We start from the raw sequence: 21,141 nt of genomic DNA, 5'->3' as shown, positions 1-21,141 counted from the left end.
CTGAGTTTCATATGAACTGGCAGAACATGTCATAATTTTAAAAATGGAGCATTTAATTCGGCGATAGAGAACTTAATTAGCACCTGATTATAGTTAGTTAACTTTTCATTTCTTGGGTTTTTTAGATAGTGCTCTGCTGAGTTCATATGAACCTGCAGAACATGTAATAATTTTAAAAAAAAGAGGAGCATTTAATTCGGGATAGGGCACTTAATTAGCACCTAATTAACACACTAATTATAGTTAGTTCACTTTTCATTTTCTTGGCTATTTTAAGGTATTGCTCTACTGAGTTCATATGAACCTGGCAGAACATGCTCATAATTTTAAAAAAGGAGCATTTAATTCGGCGATAGAGAACTTATTAGCAACCTGATTATAGTTAGTTAACTTTTCATTTTCTTCTCTGCTGAGTTTTTGGCAGAAAACATGTAATAATTTAAAGAGGAGCATTTAATCGGGGATAGGGACTTAATTAGCACCTAATTAACACCTAATTATAGTTAGTTCACTTTTTATTTTCTGGCTATTTAAGGATTGCTCTACTGAGTTCATATGAACCTGGCAGACATGTCATAATTTTAAAATGGGAGCATTTAATTCGGGATAGAGAACTTAATTAGCACCTGATTATTAGTTAGTTCACTTTTCATTTTCTTGGGTATTTAAGGTAGTTCTCTGCTGAATTCATATGAACCTGGCAGAACATGTAATAATTTAAAAAAAGAGGAGCATTTAATTCGGGGATAGGGCACTTAATTAGCACCTAATTAACACCTAATTATAGTTAGTTCACTTTTCATTTTCTTGGGTATTTAAGGTAGTTCTCTGCTGAATTCATATGAACCTGGCAGAACATGTAATAATTTAAAAAAAGAGGAGCATTTAATTCGGGGATAGGGCACTTAATTAGCACCTAATTAGCACATAATTAGCACCTAATTAGCATATAATTATACTTAGTTCACTTTTCATTTTCTTGGTGTTTTGAGGTAGTGCTCTGCCGAGTTCACATGAACCTGGCAGAACATGTAATAATTTAACAAAAAGGAGCATTTAATTCGAGAATAAGGCACTTAATTAGGACCTAATTATGCAATATGTTTGATTGTGTTCTGCTGACCTTGCTCTGCTAGGTTAATGGACATAGAAATCAGCTGGCTCGTCACAAGGCTCCCCAAGGTTGGTACCATGCACGAATTCTCGGAGACGGGTCAACTTTTCTGTAACGGGGTCATCAGGATCAGCAGGGCTTTCCGGACACCCTGGACGTCGGGACCTAAAAGTAAAAGCACATGAGTTGTGTTGTTCTTCGCCTGTCAAAAACCCACAGTAATTAGGCTAAGGACACATGCTACTAAAGTACCTTACCTTATACATGCACACACAATGCTCTTACCTTAGTTTTTCCAACATTAGCCACTTCTCCTCCAGGATATCCCCCTTGCATTGTGAGTCTGCGAGGTCGACTACACGTTTTCCAACCAATTCCTTGCGATAGAACACTGGAAGATTCATGATAGCCAGGAACTTGTTCAACTGATCAGTCGCCAAACCGGTATCGATGCAGCCTGTGTAAACAGAGCACAAGCGAGAGGTTAGGTTCCCCTAGAACATGTGTTTCAGCGCCGATTTTCACATACAACACTTACCAAGAGCAGTCTTGCGAAGAGTACAAAGCGCAGCCATCAGATAGTATGGAAGGCTTGGAACTGGTAGGAACGTCGATAATATGTAGGTTCTGTAGCAGCCAAGTTGTGCTTCTTGAGTATTGATTCATCCAGGATTGTTCGCTGAAAGACCACAAACTTGTCCAAGGCTTCTGCGACCTCGTTCATGGCATGCTGACCACTTTGTCGCTCATTAGGCAAGGCAATGTTCGCAAACTAGACCAGCTTGCTGCCCTGGGAACTAATGGCCGTTGATACTAGGGGGACGCTTCACTCACACACAAGCTTATTACACAGAAGTACTGGTTTGATGAATAAAATGACAACATTTGCAGTGGCTGTTCGGACGGTAGAAACTTTTGACTTATAATAAAAAGAGAACCTTAACATTGTACTACACTGCTTCGTTTCGTCATAAAATGCAAGCTACTGCCCGTAATTTAGCGTACATGTACACGTTTTCTTACCGTCGCAAAAACGAGTAGCAGCAGCAGTCTCCAGTATTTAAGGAAACACCACTTCCACCGGTATGAAACGCACATTTTTCTTCTGACAAATTGTACGACCCGTCTCTATGACGTTTTACGCGAACCTTCAGGGTCGTACCCTTAGGTACTGACGCTGTTCTTAATTTGTTCCAATATTCCAGGGTTGAGAAGTTGTACTTACCCTTTCTTTATGGAAAAGAGTTGATTCAGTGCGGACCAAGGGGCATTCGGACTTAAAATGCAGTAAAAATCTTAAAGACGGACTAAAAGACAAGTTCGGGGAGGGAGTTGTTTATATTGACTGAAATACAGGGACGAAATTCTGTTGTAGGTATGTGTCACGGGCGGTCTCCATAAGATTTTAAGTGACAACTGGTACAGTAACAGAATTGCGGACGCTCAAAGTGAGAGGCTGAGGATCATCTTGACAGAAACTCGCTTTCTTAGTTAAGAAAAAGCTACTCTAAATCATATGAGATTTCTTAGGTTATTCAGCTGCGCCAGATATGTCAGGAGGTGGACAGGACTTAGTCCCCTCATCTTTTCAATTATTTCTAGAAAAACTCTTGCTCAGAAGTTTATTACGGCAAATTCGCTCCTCAATACATCAGCCTTCAGGACAAATTTGCCCCTCAAACCGATTGACCCGTGAAAAATACCCTTACAAAAATAATCAACACTTTGCCCTTTTGTGGGAATCGCACATTCTATTCTGAAAACTTCGGACCTAAATTTTCTCGTCACACTCAAGAAATTTATCTTTGAGGGTTTTTCATCCCATGAAAATTAACCCCACGCAAGTTTCCTCTGAAGTTTGCGGATCTCACTCTCAAGAAGAAGTTAACCCTCAAAGGAGGGTCCCCCAAAAATTCGTATAGAACGAGAAGCGCTGTATGTGAAGAAATAATTAGTTGGCTCCATTGTCTTTGAAAATGCTGTTACTCGGAACGTTATCGTAACATTTTGCAAGGTTTTTAAATGAGTACAAATATCTTTTTTTTAGAGTAAGCCGATCGCACAAATACTTCCAAAAATCATTTAAAGAGAAGTCGAAAACATTGCTAAGTGCTAGGGCATGCACAAACTACCTGTCCAGCTAGCTCAAATTAAATTAAAATTGAAACAGAATTTTATATTCTCTCCTCATACACATCCGGCATCTGGCAATAAGAAAAATCTTACTATTGAATTAAAATTTTTCAATTTGAGAGAGACTTCCGAAAATTTCAAAGAATTTATTACACACATTTTGACTAACACCTGAAATAAATCTTGGGCACGAACAGAAAAATCTAACATGATAACTCTATCTGGGCTTCACTTTGGATTCAACTAAACACACAATTAATTGAATGACAAAGACAAAAATGTATTCTAAAACACATGAAAGAATTAAAATAAAATACCTGAATGAAATAAATGTTTGGACATATTGCCCCGCACCGGGCGGTCGACAATTAAAATATAAAATGTTAAATTACAGTTTTTTCTCAATAATGCAAACGAATAAATAAAAACCTTTTCTAAACTACGCAAACTTGACGAGATGAGCCTAAATTGAGCATCTAAATGCTAAATTAACCAATTTAAAAGCGATAAAGTTAAAACGAAAATTACGCAATTACAAACAATTCGAAAAAACAAATACTGAAATACAAATTCAAATTAAACGCACTAACTTTGTGTTTATTCGTAAATAAACCCCCAGGGTTGCTTGATAAATTGAAATATTCTCATATACAGGGTATCCCGTCATTATTTGTGTGTTTAGACGGAAATAGCGTCTAAATGACGACGTTTACACGACAATATATCTTACTACAGCGAGGATATATCAAAAACCACAAGTAAGTACATATTAAATTCCGCATGAATAAATCAGCACGAGCACGTCTCGACGATTGACAGTGATATATAGATTTTTCAATAGCGTAAAATAAGAATAAAGGCAAATTGAATCTGGTTGACATCACTTGAAAAGCAAATTCGACGAAATTTCGCGAGAAATGAGCTTCCCGAGTTATTTTCGCAAATGAATCGGATAAAGTTTTTGCAGCCCTTGTAAATTTTCCGCGGCGATTAACATTATTATGAGTGATGTAAAATCGTTGAGAAACTCACTTAATGAGGACAACTGCTTGAACGAGTGTTAGTGCCCTTAATTCCACATGTCGCCGCTTTTCTTGCAAGAACAAATGGATAGATAATTAAAATTTTCTCATTATCAACTGGCTCGTGTATTAGGGGGTCGAAACACAAATAAAAACAAGGACAAGGATGTATTTCGTATTTCGGTCATTCTGAGTGGGGTCTCGTGTTTATATTCGTCACCCCTTGTTTCTGTTGAAAGGTGTTTACGGTCCGATTAGTACGAATACGAGTTTGTTTCAATGTTTTTAGGGTCACTACGTTTTTTTCGAAATTGGCAAAAAAGGAAAGCTACTTAATTTTAATGCTCTTGTAATGATTAGTAGACGCTCTCCATTCCCTGTTAAAATTTCATCATTCTTTTTATAATAGGCTTTTACAATGGCGTAGTTTAAATTATTACTTCTTCGGTAAAATAAATTTTAGACCATTATGTCAACAGTTGAGGGGTCATCGTTTGGTAATGAATTACTTTTTACTTCAACAGGAGCTCAAATGCATTTCTAAACCCCAGAAATTGTGACCTTGGGATTTTTGTAATTTTGGCAGTTTTTACATTTTAGAAATGTGAAATTACGGAAGTTAAGACTAGAAATTTTAGGATTTTGAACCTGAGAATTTAAGTTTTTTTTATTTTGAAATTTTGAGATTACAGAAATTTTAAATAAAAGTATTAAGATTCTGGAATTTGAGACTCTGGGAATTTGAAATTTTGTAAAATTTGGCATTTTTGTAACTTTGGGAGTTTGTGAATTTGGGATATTGGTAATTTGACATATTTTGAAAATATAAAAATGAACGTTTTGCTTCCTCTTCTCTGTGAGATTTGAAATACATAATTTGTCACTTAAAAAATAGCTTAGGTTTAGGCAGAAACATAAATAACAATAGCAAATGGCACCTCTCTCTATTGTTCGTGTATTTTTAAGAACGCCCTAATAATAACTAAAACACTCCATTCTCTTATGCGATAAAATCAAACACGGAAATTTGCCTAAAATTAAAACCTTAAAATTTTCTCAAATTCTGAAAAAATGGTACACATCATCCAATTTCTGATTAATTCAAAATCTATCTATCAATTATCTTTTTTTATCATGACATAGCCTGAACTGTACACAATTAAACTTTTATTTACAATTAAATCAATCATTTTTAAATTTTTACAAAAAACAACACACACACAAGGTACCTCATTAGTGGGGTTACTGGGATATCCTAGGGTACGACTTTGCACCAGAGACAAGGTCACCTCTTAGTTACGTCACCATCAGGAAATACCCTTTCACCAAGTGTGAGTTATGGCGGGGTTTTTGTCCCGAAGAAGGTTTCCCTGACATCGCCTGTTTATATGCTTAATATATTCTGTATGTTCTCGTTTTTCCTTACGCACAAAATTATGAGTTTTTCGTGGTCTGACACCTGGCGCGGGGTTCATCGCGAGCTGCCACCTGGGAATTGGGAATGGTCTTCTTTAACTAATATCGCGAATTGCGCTTTAAGATCTTAGTGGATGTTGGGGCAGAATGCGATGTGCCTTCGTCGCTTATGATCTTCCTTGGGGTTCGTAATCCTAGGAAGACTTCTTTTATGAGCGTCCGGTCGTAAGTTGCCTGTAGGGCAAATAGTAACTATCGAGATGCTGCGATACGGTGACCAGGTGCTGCTGCTGTTTCAATTTTCCTCGTCCTTCTGGGGGTCTGTCCATTTCCAGAGGGTGTCTTTCTTTAGGAGTTTAGTTAACGTTTGGACTGATCCTTCGAGTCTAGGCACGAATCGGCGATTCCACGAGCACGATTGGATAAAGGGATTGAGTTGCTCGGCGTTTCGGGATGTAGCCAGGTGTGGGGTAATTTCTAAGCCCAAATGGCATCTTACTAAAACTGGTAGGTCTTGTCCCGCATCGACCCTTAGCTCGAGAGCAGCGACTTCAATGCTTGCACGCTCGGTGCGGCATTGCTTGTTCTTCCGCTAAGAGTGTGGGAAGAGCGCGGGGGGAGTTAACGGAGTTCATACGCTCGGCGTAGAGGTCCGCAAACGCGGGATCCAGGTCGGGAGTGGTCGAGCATAGTGGTGACCGAAGAGCGGGCGCGTCCAGACTGTCAGTCGGCGCGTGGCCTTGCTCCAGGTGTTGCAGGAGATCAAGTTCATGCAAAGAAGTGTACGGTTACTGGCCTCGGACTGCTTCTTTTGAGTTGCTGTTATCTTCATATCTCGAAAAAATAAATCCAAGTTAGACTGTCAGTCGGCGCGTGGCCGTGCTCCAGGTGTTGCAGGAAGTTGTATTCCTTTCGAGGGAGGTCAAGTCCATGCAAAGAAGTGTTTGGTTACTGGCGTCGGACTGCTTCTTTTGAGTTGCTGTTATCTTCATATCTCGAAAAAATAATTCCAAGTTAGAGGTGCCGTTGCACTTAATCTTTTTAACTAGGACACGACCCCGTTTATTAGGTCTACTGGAGATCATCATCAGGACCAAGTATTAACCAGGTAGCGTCTGAATTCAACAAAAAGAAATCCGCCTAATGTCGTGATCATGCAAGTATTTGAAGAGTAGGTGACATTATCTTTTTCTATTTTCGTCTGTGGGGTTTGATGAACATTGAATTTGTTGTGGGTAGATTTAATTTAGATAGTGTGAGAAAAATTAGGATTTAATTTTATATTCAAGGTCTGTGTAGCTGTTCTTTTTAAATGTTGTGTGTTTACGAACTCGGTTAATTTAAAGTTTTGGGAAATTTAGGCAAGCCGAGTGTGTTTTTGTTGTAGTTTTTGTGGAGTCATTTTCAGTGACGAGTAATGTTTGAGCTTTGCAAATACGGAAAGCTTGCAATAAAAACGAATTTTGGTCCATTGTGTTACATTGAATTCTGAATCAAGACATTCCTGCATTTTCGAGCGCGTTACGACAGCTTGTAAAATGTGACAACTGATCCGAGTAAGTAATTTGACGTGCCTACTATAGATTCCGGAAAGCTTTCCTGCAGCCTACGTACGAAACGCCATTGTCCGAATCGTAACCCCCTTCCCCCACGTACCCTTCATGCGAGCAATTGCATTTGTTATCTACTGTACGTAACATATGCAACGCTGTTGGATGTACATAAAATATTCAACACTGGACACTCGGAACCAACGTCATTCGAATATTGATTGTCCTAACGTGGCTCACTATGAAGCAGTCCATAAATCCGTTACAGGGCTCACGGTGCCGATTGCACATTGTTAGAAATTGAAATGTCTCGAACAAAATTTATTTGTTGTCATAATGTAACACCACTTTCGTATTGAATCCTATGGATCGATTGCTGTGCGTAGGCGAATAGAGAAACTTGTCTTCAAAGAAAAAGAGGCCGTTACCCGTATGTAAATTTTCCACTAAAGGGGTGTTTGCATACGTTAAATTATAAATACTGGTACTGTTCGGCTTGGGGGACAAACAATAAAGCCCTAACTCACAACTGCTAATATTCTTTCCAGATATCCCTGGGGAATGCCTCCTCCCGAGATCTATCCGTTTGACGAGGAGATGGAGTGCTCGTACTTTCGGCGTAAGCCTCGCGTCGATCCCAGAAGGTACACGTGGATGCCGGCCGATGACGAGTCCGTACGTTTGGAGAGGCCACGTTCCGTTTTGGATCATTGCAGTGTGGCGCCGTCGCCGATACCACCTCCGCCTCCGCCAGTGACCAGGTAACTCGCGAGCAACATTATTAATTTTCATACATGTTAAGAGTCCAATTAAATTTTTAGTACGTGTAACTGACGCACACATCTCTAATTTGCATTCCCTTTGATGTTATGATGAGGTTTATTTTCATAAAAAATTCCTTTTATTATTTCGTTTTCATTTTCGTGTTTCATAACTTATTCATACAGTGCACATATTTGACGACCGCTGAGATTTTTGGCATATACCTACTTTTTTTGTGCACCGTGGAAAAATACAAAGCGTGAGATTTCAACCCCTATGCTAAATAAATGCGGAATCAGGTGGTGCGATAGTCTTTCTTATGATATGAAGTCCTTGCAAGGGAAACGGTCTACGGTGTTACGTGGAAAATTTGAATCATTTTGAACTAAAAAGGCGTAGTTATCTCCTTGCGAAAGTCTCGAAATATATGCATAGCAGAGTCAGAGTCGTAGGTTCGGGCCCCACGTTGGGCGCCGAATGTTGTAAATCTATTGATAGCTTCACCAACATACTGGCACTTCTCATCCCGTCAGCTACACCTAAAAATGTACCAACAACACATAATCTGTAGGTTACACCATCAACATTTGGGAGTACTACTGCTTCGGTGTAATGTTCATTCGGTCAGGGATAGGCCAGTTCATACAAAACAAAGATGTGGAGGAGACGGTGCAAAGGGTCTTGGATGGAACGGGAAAGGTGGAAATTAAACCCTTGAAGGCGACGGAAGGACATAGTAGAGTAGTAACGTTTTATGCAGATAAAATGGCAGCGGTAAAATTAGACACACTTCTGCGTATTTGGGTGGGAGTAGCCCCCTGCAGATTGAACAGGAGGGTAGTAATACCTACTACTGGGAGATTCAGGACGAGAGCTACAGATGCGCAAAAGGTACACCTGGGAGAAAGCAATGCTTAAACTGCGGAGAAGTAGAACAACTCCGGGATAAATGTCAAAATAACAAAAAAATGCTATAGAAGGTCACTCCATGTGGACCATGTCGTGCCAGAAATTCAAGAATGCCATAAGGCAGGTAGAACAAAGTAGGAGGGGATTATATTACCTGGACGATAGACGGCAGGACACAACGTCTGGACCTGAAGACATAGTATAGAAACCAAGAGATTAAACAGGCGCCAAAAAATGCCAAAACGAAACGCGTCGGGCCCAGTACAGAGAAATACCCTGAAATATAGAAGAGGGAAAATATATTCCTAATACCAAAGAAGGGACCGAGGACAGTAAGACCTATAGCGCTACTTAGTCGTTTAGGGAAGGTATTTGAAAGGATTATTTCTGGCAGGTTAGAAGAAGAGGTTAAGCTGTCCCCGGAGCAATATGGTGTTCGCAAAGGTAGTGGAACAAGGGAAGCGCTTCGACGCATCCACTTGCTAGCGGAAGCGATGACTAGCAGGACCAGGGTAGTAGCTGTGGTGGTTCCTCTAGATGTACGCAATGCTTTCAATTCGGTCCTGCTCAGGTTATCGTCCAGGCAATGGAACACCAGAAGGTACCACTACACCTGATTAGGTTAGTTCATAGCTACCTCACGAACAGAATATCAGGACCAAAATTTATGCTGCGGATCAAGGGAGGGGTACCACAAGGTTCGATGCTGAGGCCACTGCCTGCTTGCGTGTCGGAGAAATTGAGATCCAGCTAGGAAAGGCGTAGGACATACTAGGAGCCAGACTAGATAGAAAAAAGCAGTAGAAAAGTCATAGAAAGCAACGACGAGCATTTTGTAATTGTAGTGGTCCCCAGGAGAGCAAAAGAAGGGTCCAAAGGTTGTAGTAACCAGAGAAAGAGAGGCTCAACTAGCGAGCGGAACCGATTTTAAGATAATAATAGAAAGGACCTGTAATAAGGGAGTAACATTCACATTTCACACCCGGGTGCACACCAAATGTGACGCCTGGGTGTCGTTCTCTTGAAGGAATATCGAAATGACCACTTGAGACGTCCGAGGACGGGGAACGCTTGGAAGAAACTGTATATTGTTGGACCCAACTATCTCATATTCCCATTCTCTTAAAAAATGTAAACGGCACCCTTTCCGGGTTTCGAGATACTTCTTCCTATTCTGGGACATAATACAACAAAAAATAGACACATATTTGAAACCCAAAGACCAGTCTTCCAAAATCACCTGAAGCAAGGGGTACGAAACCTAGATTGATAAAATAAAAAATAGCTCTGTATTAGTATATCTATCGACGTTTTACGGGGTAAAGGTGTATGGACCACCCCAGTCGTATCTAAAACAAATATCAGGGAGATAGTGCGGCAAGCACTACGTTTCCTAGCTCCGCTTTGGCTACGAAAGATTCGCCCCCTGGAAGTAAATGACGCACCCAAAATATTCGTTTCCGTCAAATTCACCACCGGAAGATTCACGAGCGGAATATTCACCGCGCGGAAAATCAAGCTCCAAGAAAGCTCTAGAATATCCTGTAGGTTTAATATTATGGAGGTGAATCTTTTGACGGCGAATTTAGCTGTGGGAGTGTTTCTTTGGCTGTGGATATTGGTACGGGTTTAGTTACATTTACAAGGGTTTGGAGAGCTCACTCCCATAAAGTAAAATTGAACCCCTACGGCACTGGAAAAGATTTTAATATGACAATTATTACCACCCGCACTAGTAAGGTGCATTGGGATAAAAAAGCAACCCCATCTCCCCACTTTTTTGACGGAAATACACATTTTGAAGCACCAGGCAATTAAAAAAAATCTCAATTATGTCGATCAGTCTGTCGATCTGTCGGCTGAATCGATGGGAACCAAATTTTGTACACATATTTTTAGGCATAAAAAGACAGAATCGCACATGCGCAGTTGTGCAGGTGATAAACTCGGCTAGCCACAGCAAATTTTTTAATTTACCCACGGCTAACTCAATAAACTCAATAAAAAAAAGCTGTACACCCTTACATTGCGAAGGTTTGGTCTCTTATTTCCTTCTAAAAGTTGATATTCAAAATCTAATGCTCTGGCTTGATTGAACTGTACTGGCATTCAATTTTGTCTAATTTATTGATAGGTTTTGATGCGAGTAAATCAATTGTCTTTAGAATCTTTCTCGTATGCCGTTAATCACAAAGCTTTATTTCTATACAGGGTGGTGACTTGCGTAACGTATCATAGGGATTTCAATGTAAAATTCATAACGCGATTATTGGCTCCCCAAATTATTTTAGAGCAAAAATGTATTAAGGTTTTCTGTAGAAAATTTTTTTTGCGTCAATCAACCGTATTAGTTTTCAATTTTTTACATAATAAAGACGGAAAATTGGAAAAATAAAACCCGCATCTTTTTCAATAATCTGTGATGCCATGGAATTTTATAATACAAAAACTACGCCAATATCCGTCATGCCATGGAATGTTTGCTATAAAACCAATCAAATTCTATCAAAAATTATTATATTTAGAACAGCGAATTCAACATAAAGAAAGACCAAATTACTAAAAACGGTTTCCTAATATAACAATTTACAATAAATGTTCGAATAAGTTACCATTAACTGCAATACAGTAACCAAGTCGATCATAAAATTCATTTCGAGCTGCTGCTAATAAATTGATAACTGGATATCTTTTTGTTTTAGAAAATTCCATGGCATCGCAGATTATTGAAAAAAATGCGGGTTTTATTTTTCCAATTTTCCGTCTTTACATGAAAAAAATTGAAAACTAATACGGTTAAATGGCGTAAAAAAAAATTTTCTACAAAAAACTAATACATTTTTGCTCTAAAATAATTTGGGGAGCCAATTATCGCATGTTATGAATTTTACATTGAAATCCCTATGATGCGTTACGCAAGTCACCACCCTGTATAGTTCCCGAGGTGTAAAACTGTCACTTCGCAATAAATTGATTTTTACTTTCGCCTTAGTATGTGAATTATAACTTTGCGCCAAATTTAAATGGCCTTGCTACTACGAGTATTAGACCGCTAAAGAAGTCCATCTGCAGTCGTATAAAATTACGGGTAACTAGCAATTTGGCGAATTTTAGGAGTTCTCGCTATTTAATATGTTTTCTAGATGGCACCACGAATCTTCCCACATACGCTGAATAAAATCTCTCCTACACAAATTGGCACACTGAAAATTCCTCTTCGAGTTTCTGTCAAGTGTTCGATTTTTCTCACAACAAAAAGACACTTTTAGGTCCTCAGAAATCATGGAAACGGCGCTCGCTTACCGCAATACGTTTCTTAATATGATTCGGTATCGACAGACATATCTTTGTTCAAGTTCACTATGAAGCGGTACGGTGTGATTTATCCTCACCAAAATATTAATTCGAATAATTACTTTTTTAATTCTAAAGCGACATCCTGTTACAATATTCCGGGGGAAAATTTGCCCCGCGAGCTCTCCGGGGATAATTTTCCCACAATCAAAATTATTACGTCAAAACAACAATATAGTGTGACCAATGACGAATACCTCCCCTTATATGCGAAGATAGCAACAAACCCTATCTACCATTTACGGTTAAACGACCCTATGTAGAACTTTACTTAATCCTGTTTTCTTTTTTCCCATATTTTTTCGGTTTGGGAGGCAACCCAAATGGAAGATGATACTCACAACCCACAACAGTCAGAGCAGCTCTGTACGGCCGCATACTCGTCAGCCGCATTTGTTTCGTTTGAAAATTTTAAGGAGTACCTGATTCTGGTAAAAAGTGGCGTGGTTGTTACTCTGGCGCTTGGTATTCTCCTGTTCCTGCCGAGATTTTTTTTTTGAAGCCAACTTTTATAATGTGTATTTCTTGTATTTCAGGCCCAAGCATGTCAGTTTTGCAAGATCACATACTCTCACATCGTTTGATGACGCAACAGCAACACTAGGTTCATCACACAGCTACACCAACAAAATGTCACGAAGTCAAGAAAGATTGCTGCCACTTTTAGGTTTTAAAAGGTCAGGCGAATTTCCACCAATCACTCAGCAGCCATCACCAAACGAAGCGTTCATCATTTCAGGTATGTACCTACTGCCCGAAGACTTTTTTTTGTCATTTTATTCACCTTTCTACAATTAGAGATGAACTATGTTCATTCTCTGTTCCAAACCGAGTGTTTCTTTCTGCACCGAAGCAGAGAATTGGTAACAAACCGATCATTGAACTTTTTCCATCCTACATCTCAGTTCGCAGCGTTGATTACCACTTATTACAACATTTCTAGCTCAAATGCCGCGTTTCCACGAGATCAGTAAGTAGGCCAATCCAGTTTACGATCCAGTTCAGTGGAAAAATACCGCACCAGTAATCCGCTGGCTTCAAGAGTAGTTAGTGGGCGCCCCCATACTCAAAAAAACCGAAATGGTCTCCTTTTCCAACTGTTCCTGAAGCACATCACAAGATTCAGTGATAAAACCACTTTATTTATGCCCTCATGGACATTTCTGACTAGTTCGAACGAAACTGAACAACTATTAACCTACTTAGTGGCCGCGTGGTGTAAACGCGGCATTACGTGGTCCTATTCATGTCAAATGCAATAAAGGATTTGTTTAGTTCTAGACGCACACCAATTGAATTGTTGGCTCGAAGCACATTTCTTCGCCTATTTATCCTTAAATTCTACGTCATTGTGTCTTAATTTACACGATCCAATATTTACACAAAACGCCGGTGACTAAATTAATTTTCTTAGAATCACATAAAGACAGTTGTTACACGGTACGTACCGCAAAACGTGACCGACATAAGCAAGTACCGAGAAGAGTTTTCTGTATTTTAAACACGTGCGCCCTAAATGATCGCCTGGAATTGTTCACCAAGACTCGTTGTGTCTACTTTTGATGTGTTCGGTGACTTAAAAGGCAGAAGTATTCTGTTTACGTATTAAAAAGCAAATTTTGTGTATAGTATGCATGACAAGTTCGTGCCGAAGTAAATGTAGGTCATATGCTTTCCGCGTATGATCATACACGAGCCCTTCATTAAGTTGTACATGTTCAGGAAGAAAAAGGTGCCTGAAAATATTTTCATTAAGATCTCTATGCATCTTGTTTATCGCGTTCATAAGTGACAACCAGCCTTGGGGATTAGAGCGGATAGCTCAATAATTTCGAGGGAGTTTAATAAATTTAGGTTACTGCCAGCTTTACTGTCACAAAGCAGAGTTCCCACGCATACGCTTTCATTGGCCCCCATTCGTGTAAAACTAACTTTTTTCACTTTTAAACGCCTTCAATTTGTCTTTAACGTATACTAATGGACAACTTTCGAAGTTTGAAACTCTGTCTATAAAACTTTGCGCAAAAATTATCTCCGACTTTATTCATTTGCGCGAATGAGAGGAAAGTTATTGCACCCCCTAGGATGGAAGTTAAACAAAATCATCACAAACGTCTAAGTTTATAATTGTATACAAACATTGAAGTGAATGTACAGTTGGAATTCATCAGTCGTTCGCATTAAGCATGGTAGGCACTCGAAACAGTTCCCACCCTTTTGTTAGCTTTGCTTAGTTTATAATGAAAAATGATCGACGTTAGTAACTCCTACGGGAAAGCGATGACTAAAAGTTTTATGTAAATGCCCCTTACAGCTACAGCTAAATAAATATCCAAAATTCAGATAAAGAAACAAAAGAGGGGCTACATCTCATAATAACTGCTGATGTAATCCTGTAAGTAATCTCCGGCGCTTTTCGTTCCTGTTAAGGTAATAATCAGGATTATATTTCAAAGAGTCACTCGGGTTGCGTAGCAATCACATGACCGTTAATTTGATCCTCCCTTTTACACCGACGCGTAATTACAACTAAAGCATCGACTTACTTCTTTCTCCCATCACAACTTCGGCTAATTAAAATTGCGCCGTTCGCTTTCGAAAACTACTTAAAACAACATCAATAACGTGCGTGCGTATGTAAAAAATTGATTTATGATTATCCGACCGCAAATGTCAGGCAGATGGGAAGTGTAATCGGATTACCAGCTTCGGGATTTAATCTCGTAGTTCGAGTATTAATGGTCGGGCATAAATCGCGAACCTAATCGGCAGTTTATTAGGAACATTAAATTGTTAGTCGGAAATCATAATCGAAATTACGAAAGTCTGTTCACCCCACGCAGTTGAATCGATTTTAATTAGTGGCTCTTTTTGTAACTTTCGCCTAGCGCACATTCAATTTGCTGGATATCATTTTCCCTATTTCAGTTATATCTGTAAACAAGCCGCACAGTTCAGAGCTTTTAGAACGCTCAGGTTTTCATATTTGACCATATCCTAAAAAACGAGCCTGACTGGCACTACCTAAATGGACAAGTACCCTATGAATTTCTTCTGTTGATTACCATATCTCTCCATTGGCACTAATTAGGCACATATTTTTCCTTTGTGAGCAGAACCACCACAATACAGTCACCTCTTTCCTCGTTGTGTCCATCTTCGTCTTCATGTCCCCCCTCTGTTCTTTATTTGTTATTCAATACTCTTTGCTTTTCTCTTCGTCTAATATTTCATTCGCTTTTTCTCCGTCTCTGATAGTTTATGCCACCTGTATTTTCTTCTTTCCTCTATCTTTCGAGCTACTCATTTTCACATAATTGATCTCGCTATTATTTGTATTTATAATTTTCAGTCTCTGCCTGAGATTTTTGGGCATCCACTCCGCTATCAGCTTGTTCACTCGTTAATTCCTGATTTTCTCCTATTCTTTCAATAAGTTTCGAGTTCTTTTGTTGGTTCTGTATCAGCCACCACTGTAATGTTGGGCCACTCTCTATGTACTTATCTTTATTTATTTTGGACGTTAACTGTTGGTCTCACTACTGATGATCATATTCTTCGAATTTGAAGTCGTTAACTTTATTTGGAATTATTTGTTTAATTAGTCATGTGTAATTTTGTTTAAAAAATCGCGCTTTAATTTGTTTATTATATTATTCAGACAATGTTTTGTACATTCACTCGTTATCTCCGGTCATTGCGATAAGAGCGTTATCGCTGCGTAAGCTAAGGAAAGAGAACGGTTTCAAATACGTGAACCGGACATTAATTGTGATTTTCTTGATGGTGAAGGCCGTTTTGCCAGTTGCGCAGTTTTTTAGAAGAAAGTTAGTTGAGTGCTCTAAGAGATTTTTATTACGCCATTTAAAGCGAATGTCTAATTAAAGAGTGAAGTATACAAAGAAGCTAGTCGGAGTGTGGCCGTTCGAGCGTTTTTGTTCCTTAAGGTTATCCAAGTCACCAGTTAAATGAAGTTTTTTCTACCATCAAAGAGCCATTTTTTCATTAGTAATTACAATGGACGCAGTGTCGTCTTTCCTTCTCTTGTATTGATACTTTTCTCTTCCTATTCTTCTCCCCCTTTGCCTTTTTCTTCCTCTATGACTTCAATACTCTTCTATTTTCCTTGTAGCACCTTGATAAAGTTCTTCTTCCAATAATCTATTTCTATTTTTCCCCATATTTTTATACTTTCCCCTTTGCCTGTTTATCAATTTCCAGTAATCGCTTTCTGAATTCCCACGATTTATACGGTTTCGGGCTCTTTTCTGCTTTGATACCTTCGTACCTTGTTTTTTGTTTTGTCAACTCCCAAATCTCCCGCTGTCTTTGTTTTCTGGCATTTTATGTATTTGCGAACTTTTCCATGAGACCTTCTTTTTCCTCTTTCCTTGTAATCACTTCCTTCCTCCCTCATGCCCTTTGCTAGCATACTCCCAAAAGTTGCAAGATTTCCGTGTTCCTTTTGATTTTTTCTCGGCAATATACTCGTTCTTGGCGAATGCGACGTAAACCTTTCTTTTGAAAAGCCGTGTACAAAAACTCCTCGAAATTAAGGTTAAGGGGTGTACCCAGTCAATTTTTTGAAATTCGGTCCAAAAGACAGTTGGAGCTCCTTTCTTCGAGTTTTCAAAAACCTATTTTTGATTCGTTGTTTTCAATGTTGAAATCGCCCAGATACCAAATTTGGCCAATATAAGAATTTTTAATAGATTCCTACCCCAAGGTGTGATTCATACCCCCCAGAACTACCGGTACTACCTTCTTCCCCAAAAACGTTTCATGATAATTTTTGAGAAAAGACCACAAAATTTAGAACCAAGATACAATCTTCGTATAAAGGGGGGTACCATCCGGCACCAAGCCCCCCCCCCCCAGTACTACGTTCTTTCTCAAAAACAATTATGAAAGATTTCAGGGGTAAACTTGACAGAATAACGTAGTTTTAGAGGGTACGGAATCCCCCCTTCCAACACCCTTGCCAAAGGAGGACTAGATAGTTCTTTCTCTATTATTCTAACACTCTCGTAACAGTGTTCGGAAAAAGGCAATTGAATCTTCGTATACTGTGGGGTATTCCATACCCCCCAGACCCCTCGGTACTACGTTTTTTTCCCAAAAACGTATGATGAGAATTTTCGAGAGAGGACTACGGAACCAAGATACATCTATCCTTTCCCAAACATGAGAGATATGGGGATATCGTCCAGTTACCCACTGGTTTCTTCGCCGTGTAACGTTTTTTTTCCGCTTTCCGTTTTCATTGCACATTTTCGGCATTTAAATATCGTTTCAAATACTCTTCGTTCACTTCGTAGTTCATTAGTCTGCCACTAGAGGTCACGCAAAGTATCTTTCTGTATTTCAACATTTTTTTATCGAATTTCCTTTCTTTGGTCTTTTGCTAACCGATCCTGTAGAAGAACGAGAGTGGTTGTACTTCTTATATTTTTTATTTTTACGATTTTCGTCATACCTTTAAAAGGATTTGTTGGTCGTTGTAAAAATTTCCTACTTCGACGAAATTTAGTACCGGGGGTTTTCAACATTGAAAATAACGATTCTCAGTGGTAGAGTGTTGGGCGACATAGCCGGGCTCGGGTGTTCGAACCTGGGCTGGGGTAGGAGTTTTTCATTTGTGGCATTCCTGCCGACTACTTCGAATTAGTTTTTTGTACAGTTTTCCTAATTTGTAAGGTAAATACATCGGAGTAGTATAGAACAGCTTAAGGCCTTCGGTAAATAATGGTAAATAAATAAATAAACCAACGAAGAAACAAATAAATAAATAAATAAATGAATGAATGAATGAATGAATAAATAAATAAATAAAAATGGAACGGCGCCTAACTTTCCAGGAATAAACCATCAGCAAAATCCTATTTTTATTGGGCAAAGTGGCATGATAGGCTCTTTAGCCTGCTTGACTTTCACCTATACTCCAACATATTGGTAAGCAATTTTCGCATTACCCAAAGCTTCTTATCTCGATAAAAGGTCATCAAAACCTGAAATACTGCAAAACTAACTACACTTTCGAAAGGATTAGAATCTTCGACAATGTGTTTCCGCAACTTCTTTAATATCGATTATAACCCATAACTTTAGAGATGAGTTGGTAATAGGCCAAGAACCAAAAATAGTTGCTCATGGTAATGTATATAAAAACAAAAGTCGTTGCCCATCTGAAAAGATAGCAAATAAAATTTTCTGTTCAAAAATATAGCGCACTAGAGATAATACTAAAAAAAAGATTCTAGCGATTTAAAAAAAAATCAAAAAATATTTTAAAAATAATTACAAAAATACATAAAAATTCAAAAAGATTTGGGACCTTTTTTAAAATCTTTTTTGAATCTCTTTAACTAATATTTAATCATGTATTTTTAAAAACAGAGTTTAATATAATATGTTTAGAATAAAATATACAGGGTGTTCCGTTTAAAAAGAAAGGTTTGGGTTGATAACTTTTTTACCTGACCACGTATACTTATCTTGAAAAACGGCAGATTACTTAACAGTCATTATAAAGAAACTTTTGCAATAAACATCTTTCTTTATCTCTCTTAACCAAAAAAAAATAGGGTTATTGTGAAACTGATAATTTTTTTATTTTTCCCGGTATGTCTTAAGTAAGCTTTTTTCAAATTTTGAATTTACCATCTTAAGTATGACTCAAAAAGAGCATATGACGCCTATACTACTTTTTTTATTGCACTAAAAATCACAGATATACCCTATAAAATAATCGAAAATGGAACACCCTGTACTTTTTTATTATTTCTACAACTGGGATCCTTTTTGTGTACGACGGCCGTGGTGCAGCCCGAAAAAACATAGGACCTTATAATCAAGGCAGTTTTATGTCTATCACTGAATGAGTTTTTATACGCCAAGTGACTCGCCACAGGACAGATCTAGTGATGAAATACCTAGAAATCCAGATGCTTGAGAAAACCGGCGGTATAAAGAATTTTCAAAACAAAGAAACGCAATGATAAATATTGATCTGATAGTTTTTTTCTATCATAGATAAGGGTCAGAGCTAAAGTTAGGACGTAAAGGGTGGTAAATTGGCCCAATTGAGTTGTTATCGCAAGTATAGCGTAAACACGAGAGTCAGAGTCAGTTAAATTTTACATAAACGACATGGTCTACTTTCTGCGGTAATTACAAATTCCATTTACTAAAGCGCATCACGAAACTTCGCGTTTCGCTGAAACCTTTTTACACAATTTCATCTCTCATCACTACGTACTTTTCTCACTATTTTTCTTTCTCTTAACAGAAAAGTTTAAAAGGGGACCTGCGTCGATGAAAACCCAAGCGACACAGACTGAAGTTTGTTTAGGACGGAAACCCTTGCCTCCGGGCCAACTTAATTTGAGCCCAAGGACGATACACAGGGTAAGAGGTCGTTAACTTACCTAATTTATTCATGCTCTCACCCTTGGATAGGTTAAAATGGTATCGCAAGGCGCACAAACTAACGGAATGCTGGTAAACGGAAGAAAATTGATGAAGTCGTATTCAGAAGCAGGAGGTAGATTTTCCGCAATCACTTTTGGCCCCGAAATAATCCCGAATGACATTAACCACGAACCCTTGCAACGAACACAGTCAGACGAACCTCCCCGATCACCTTTCGTATTAAAATCACCCCCGCCCGAATTAAAGTTGCCCGATACTGATTCATCTTCTTCATCTCATTCAGATCATGAAACCGAGGAGTATGAACAATTTGAATCTAAAATTCCCAAAGAGATTATTATAGATTTCGAACCTCAATTGCCTTTTTCACCCGCTGAAGTTAAGAAAAAGCGTCTGATTAAAACTGTATCGGACGGCGAAATTCTTTTAGATCATCGAAGATTTAGTAAGCTAGACGAAGAGGGGTCGTTCGAAAAACGCATCACGTCCGCCAGTCACGAGCACATCATGGTCGAACAGGAAACTCGAAGTTTCACGCCGTACTTCCAAGATTCGCCGATTAAGAATGAGGGGATATTTAAGAGCTTTGACGAAAACGCGTTTTCCTCAATGTCTGGGTCGTTCGATGACAACGGTTTCCGGCCGCAGGACTCACTCGATGAGGAGTTTCACGAGAATTTGATTTACCGCGGGAGGTATCTGAGAAGGAGTGGATCGTCTACCAGCGATGATATTTTAGAGCAGGAGATGAGGATGCGAAAAAGCGACAGTGTATCTTTGGAAGAAGGCGTGGTTCCGTCATTGTCCTTGATGCTACATAGGTGTTCGCCGTTTGCCTCTTCTGATTCTTTGGCGAACGACGTTAGGTATGAGGTTTGGGTAATTTAACGAAAATGCCCGCGAAACTTGTTTTAGAGATCATTCGGATGGAATATGGAATGAATCTCAAGCAACGGTATTGCAGGTTGATTCTGGTACGGATAATGGGACGGCACTCAGCAGCTCGGAAATGGTTTCTCTAGCAACCCCATCTCATGTATCAACGTCATTACTTACACCTTCATCTAGGAGAAAGCACCTGTTGCTCATGCAACACCAACAACGGTCCTCAATGGACACAGAAGCTTTAGAAGAGGAATCTCCCGAACAAGTAAGTGTTTTGTGTCGTGAGTACATTAGGCAACTTGGATTTTCAGATTCAAGGCTCACGATCAGGCTCTGAACTCCCTAGCATATCATTAAGTAAACCCGAATCGAGCAGTCAACAGTATTTGACACCGCGCACCGGTCCATCACCAAGACGTCGGCGAACACCCGAACCTCCGGCCGAGTCCCCACAACCGGCTGTAGTTCCCGATTTACTACTCGCTCGTACTGATTCCGGAAAAACGAATACAGACGTTTCAGAAAGCACCACAACCACTGACGACTATATCACTGCCAATTCCGG

At 39.0% G+C, this 21,141-nt stretch overlaps 1 protein-coding gene across 1 annotated transcript in view; it reads left to right on the top strand.

Moving 5' to 3' along the window:
* LOC116179453 overlaps positions 1-21,141 on the top strand; it is a 28,807-nt gene that overhangs the window by 6,966 nt on the left and 700 nt on the right. The window contains exons 3-8 of the mRNA XM_031499245.1: positions 7,784-7,996; positions 12,797-12,999; positions 19,549-19,667; positions 19,719-20,557; positions 20,607-20,841; positions 20,888-21,130. Of these exons, the coding sequence (XP_031355105.1) occupies positions 7,784-7,996; positions 12,797-12,999; positions 19,549-19,667; positions 19,719-20,557; positions 20,607-20,841; positions 20,888-21,130 (1,852 nt within the window). The remainder of the gene's footprint in view (positions 1-7,783; positions 7,997-12,796; positions 13,000-19,548; positions 19,668-19,718; positions 20,558-20,606; positions 20,842-20,887; positions 21,131-21,141) is intronic.

The sequence above is a fragment of the Photinus pyralis genome, unplaced genomic scaffold, assembly GCF_008802855.1.
Source record: "Photinus pyralis isolate 1611_PpyrPB1 unplaced genomic scaffold, Ppyr1.3 Ppyr1.4_LG8, whole genome shotgun sequence".
Taxonomy (NCBI): domain Eukaryota; kingdom Metazoa; phylum Arthropoda; class Insecta; order Coleoptera; family Lampyridae; genus Photinus; species Photinus pyralis.
Note: the sequence above shows the minus strand (reverse complement) of the source record. Positions and strands in the feature narration are given on the sequence as shown.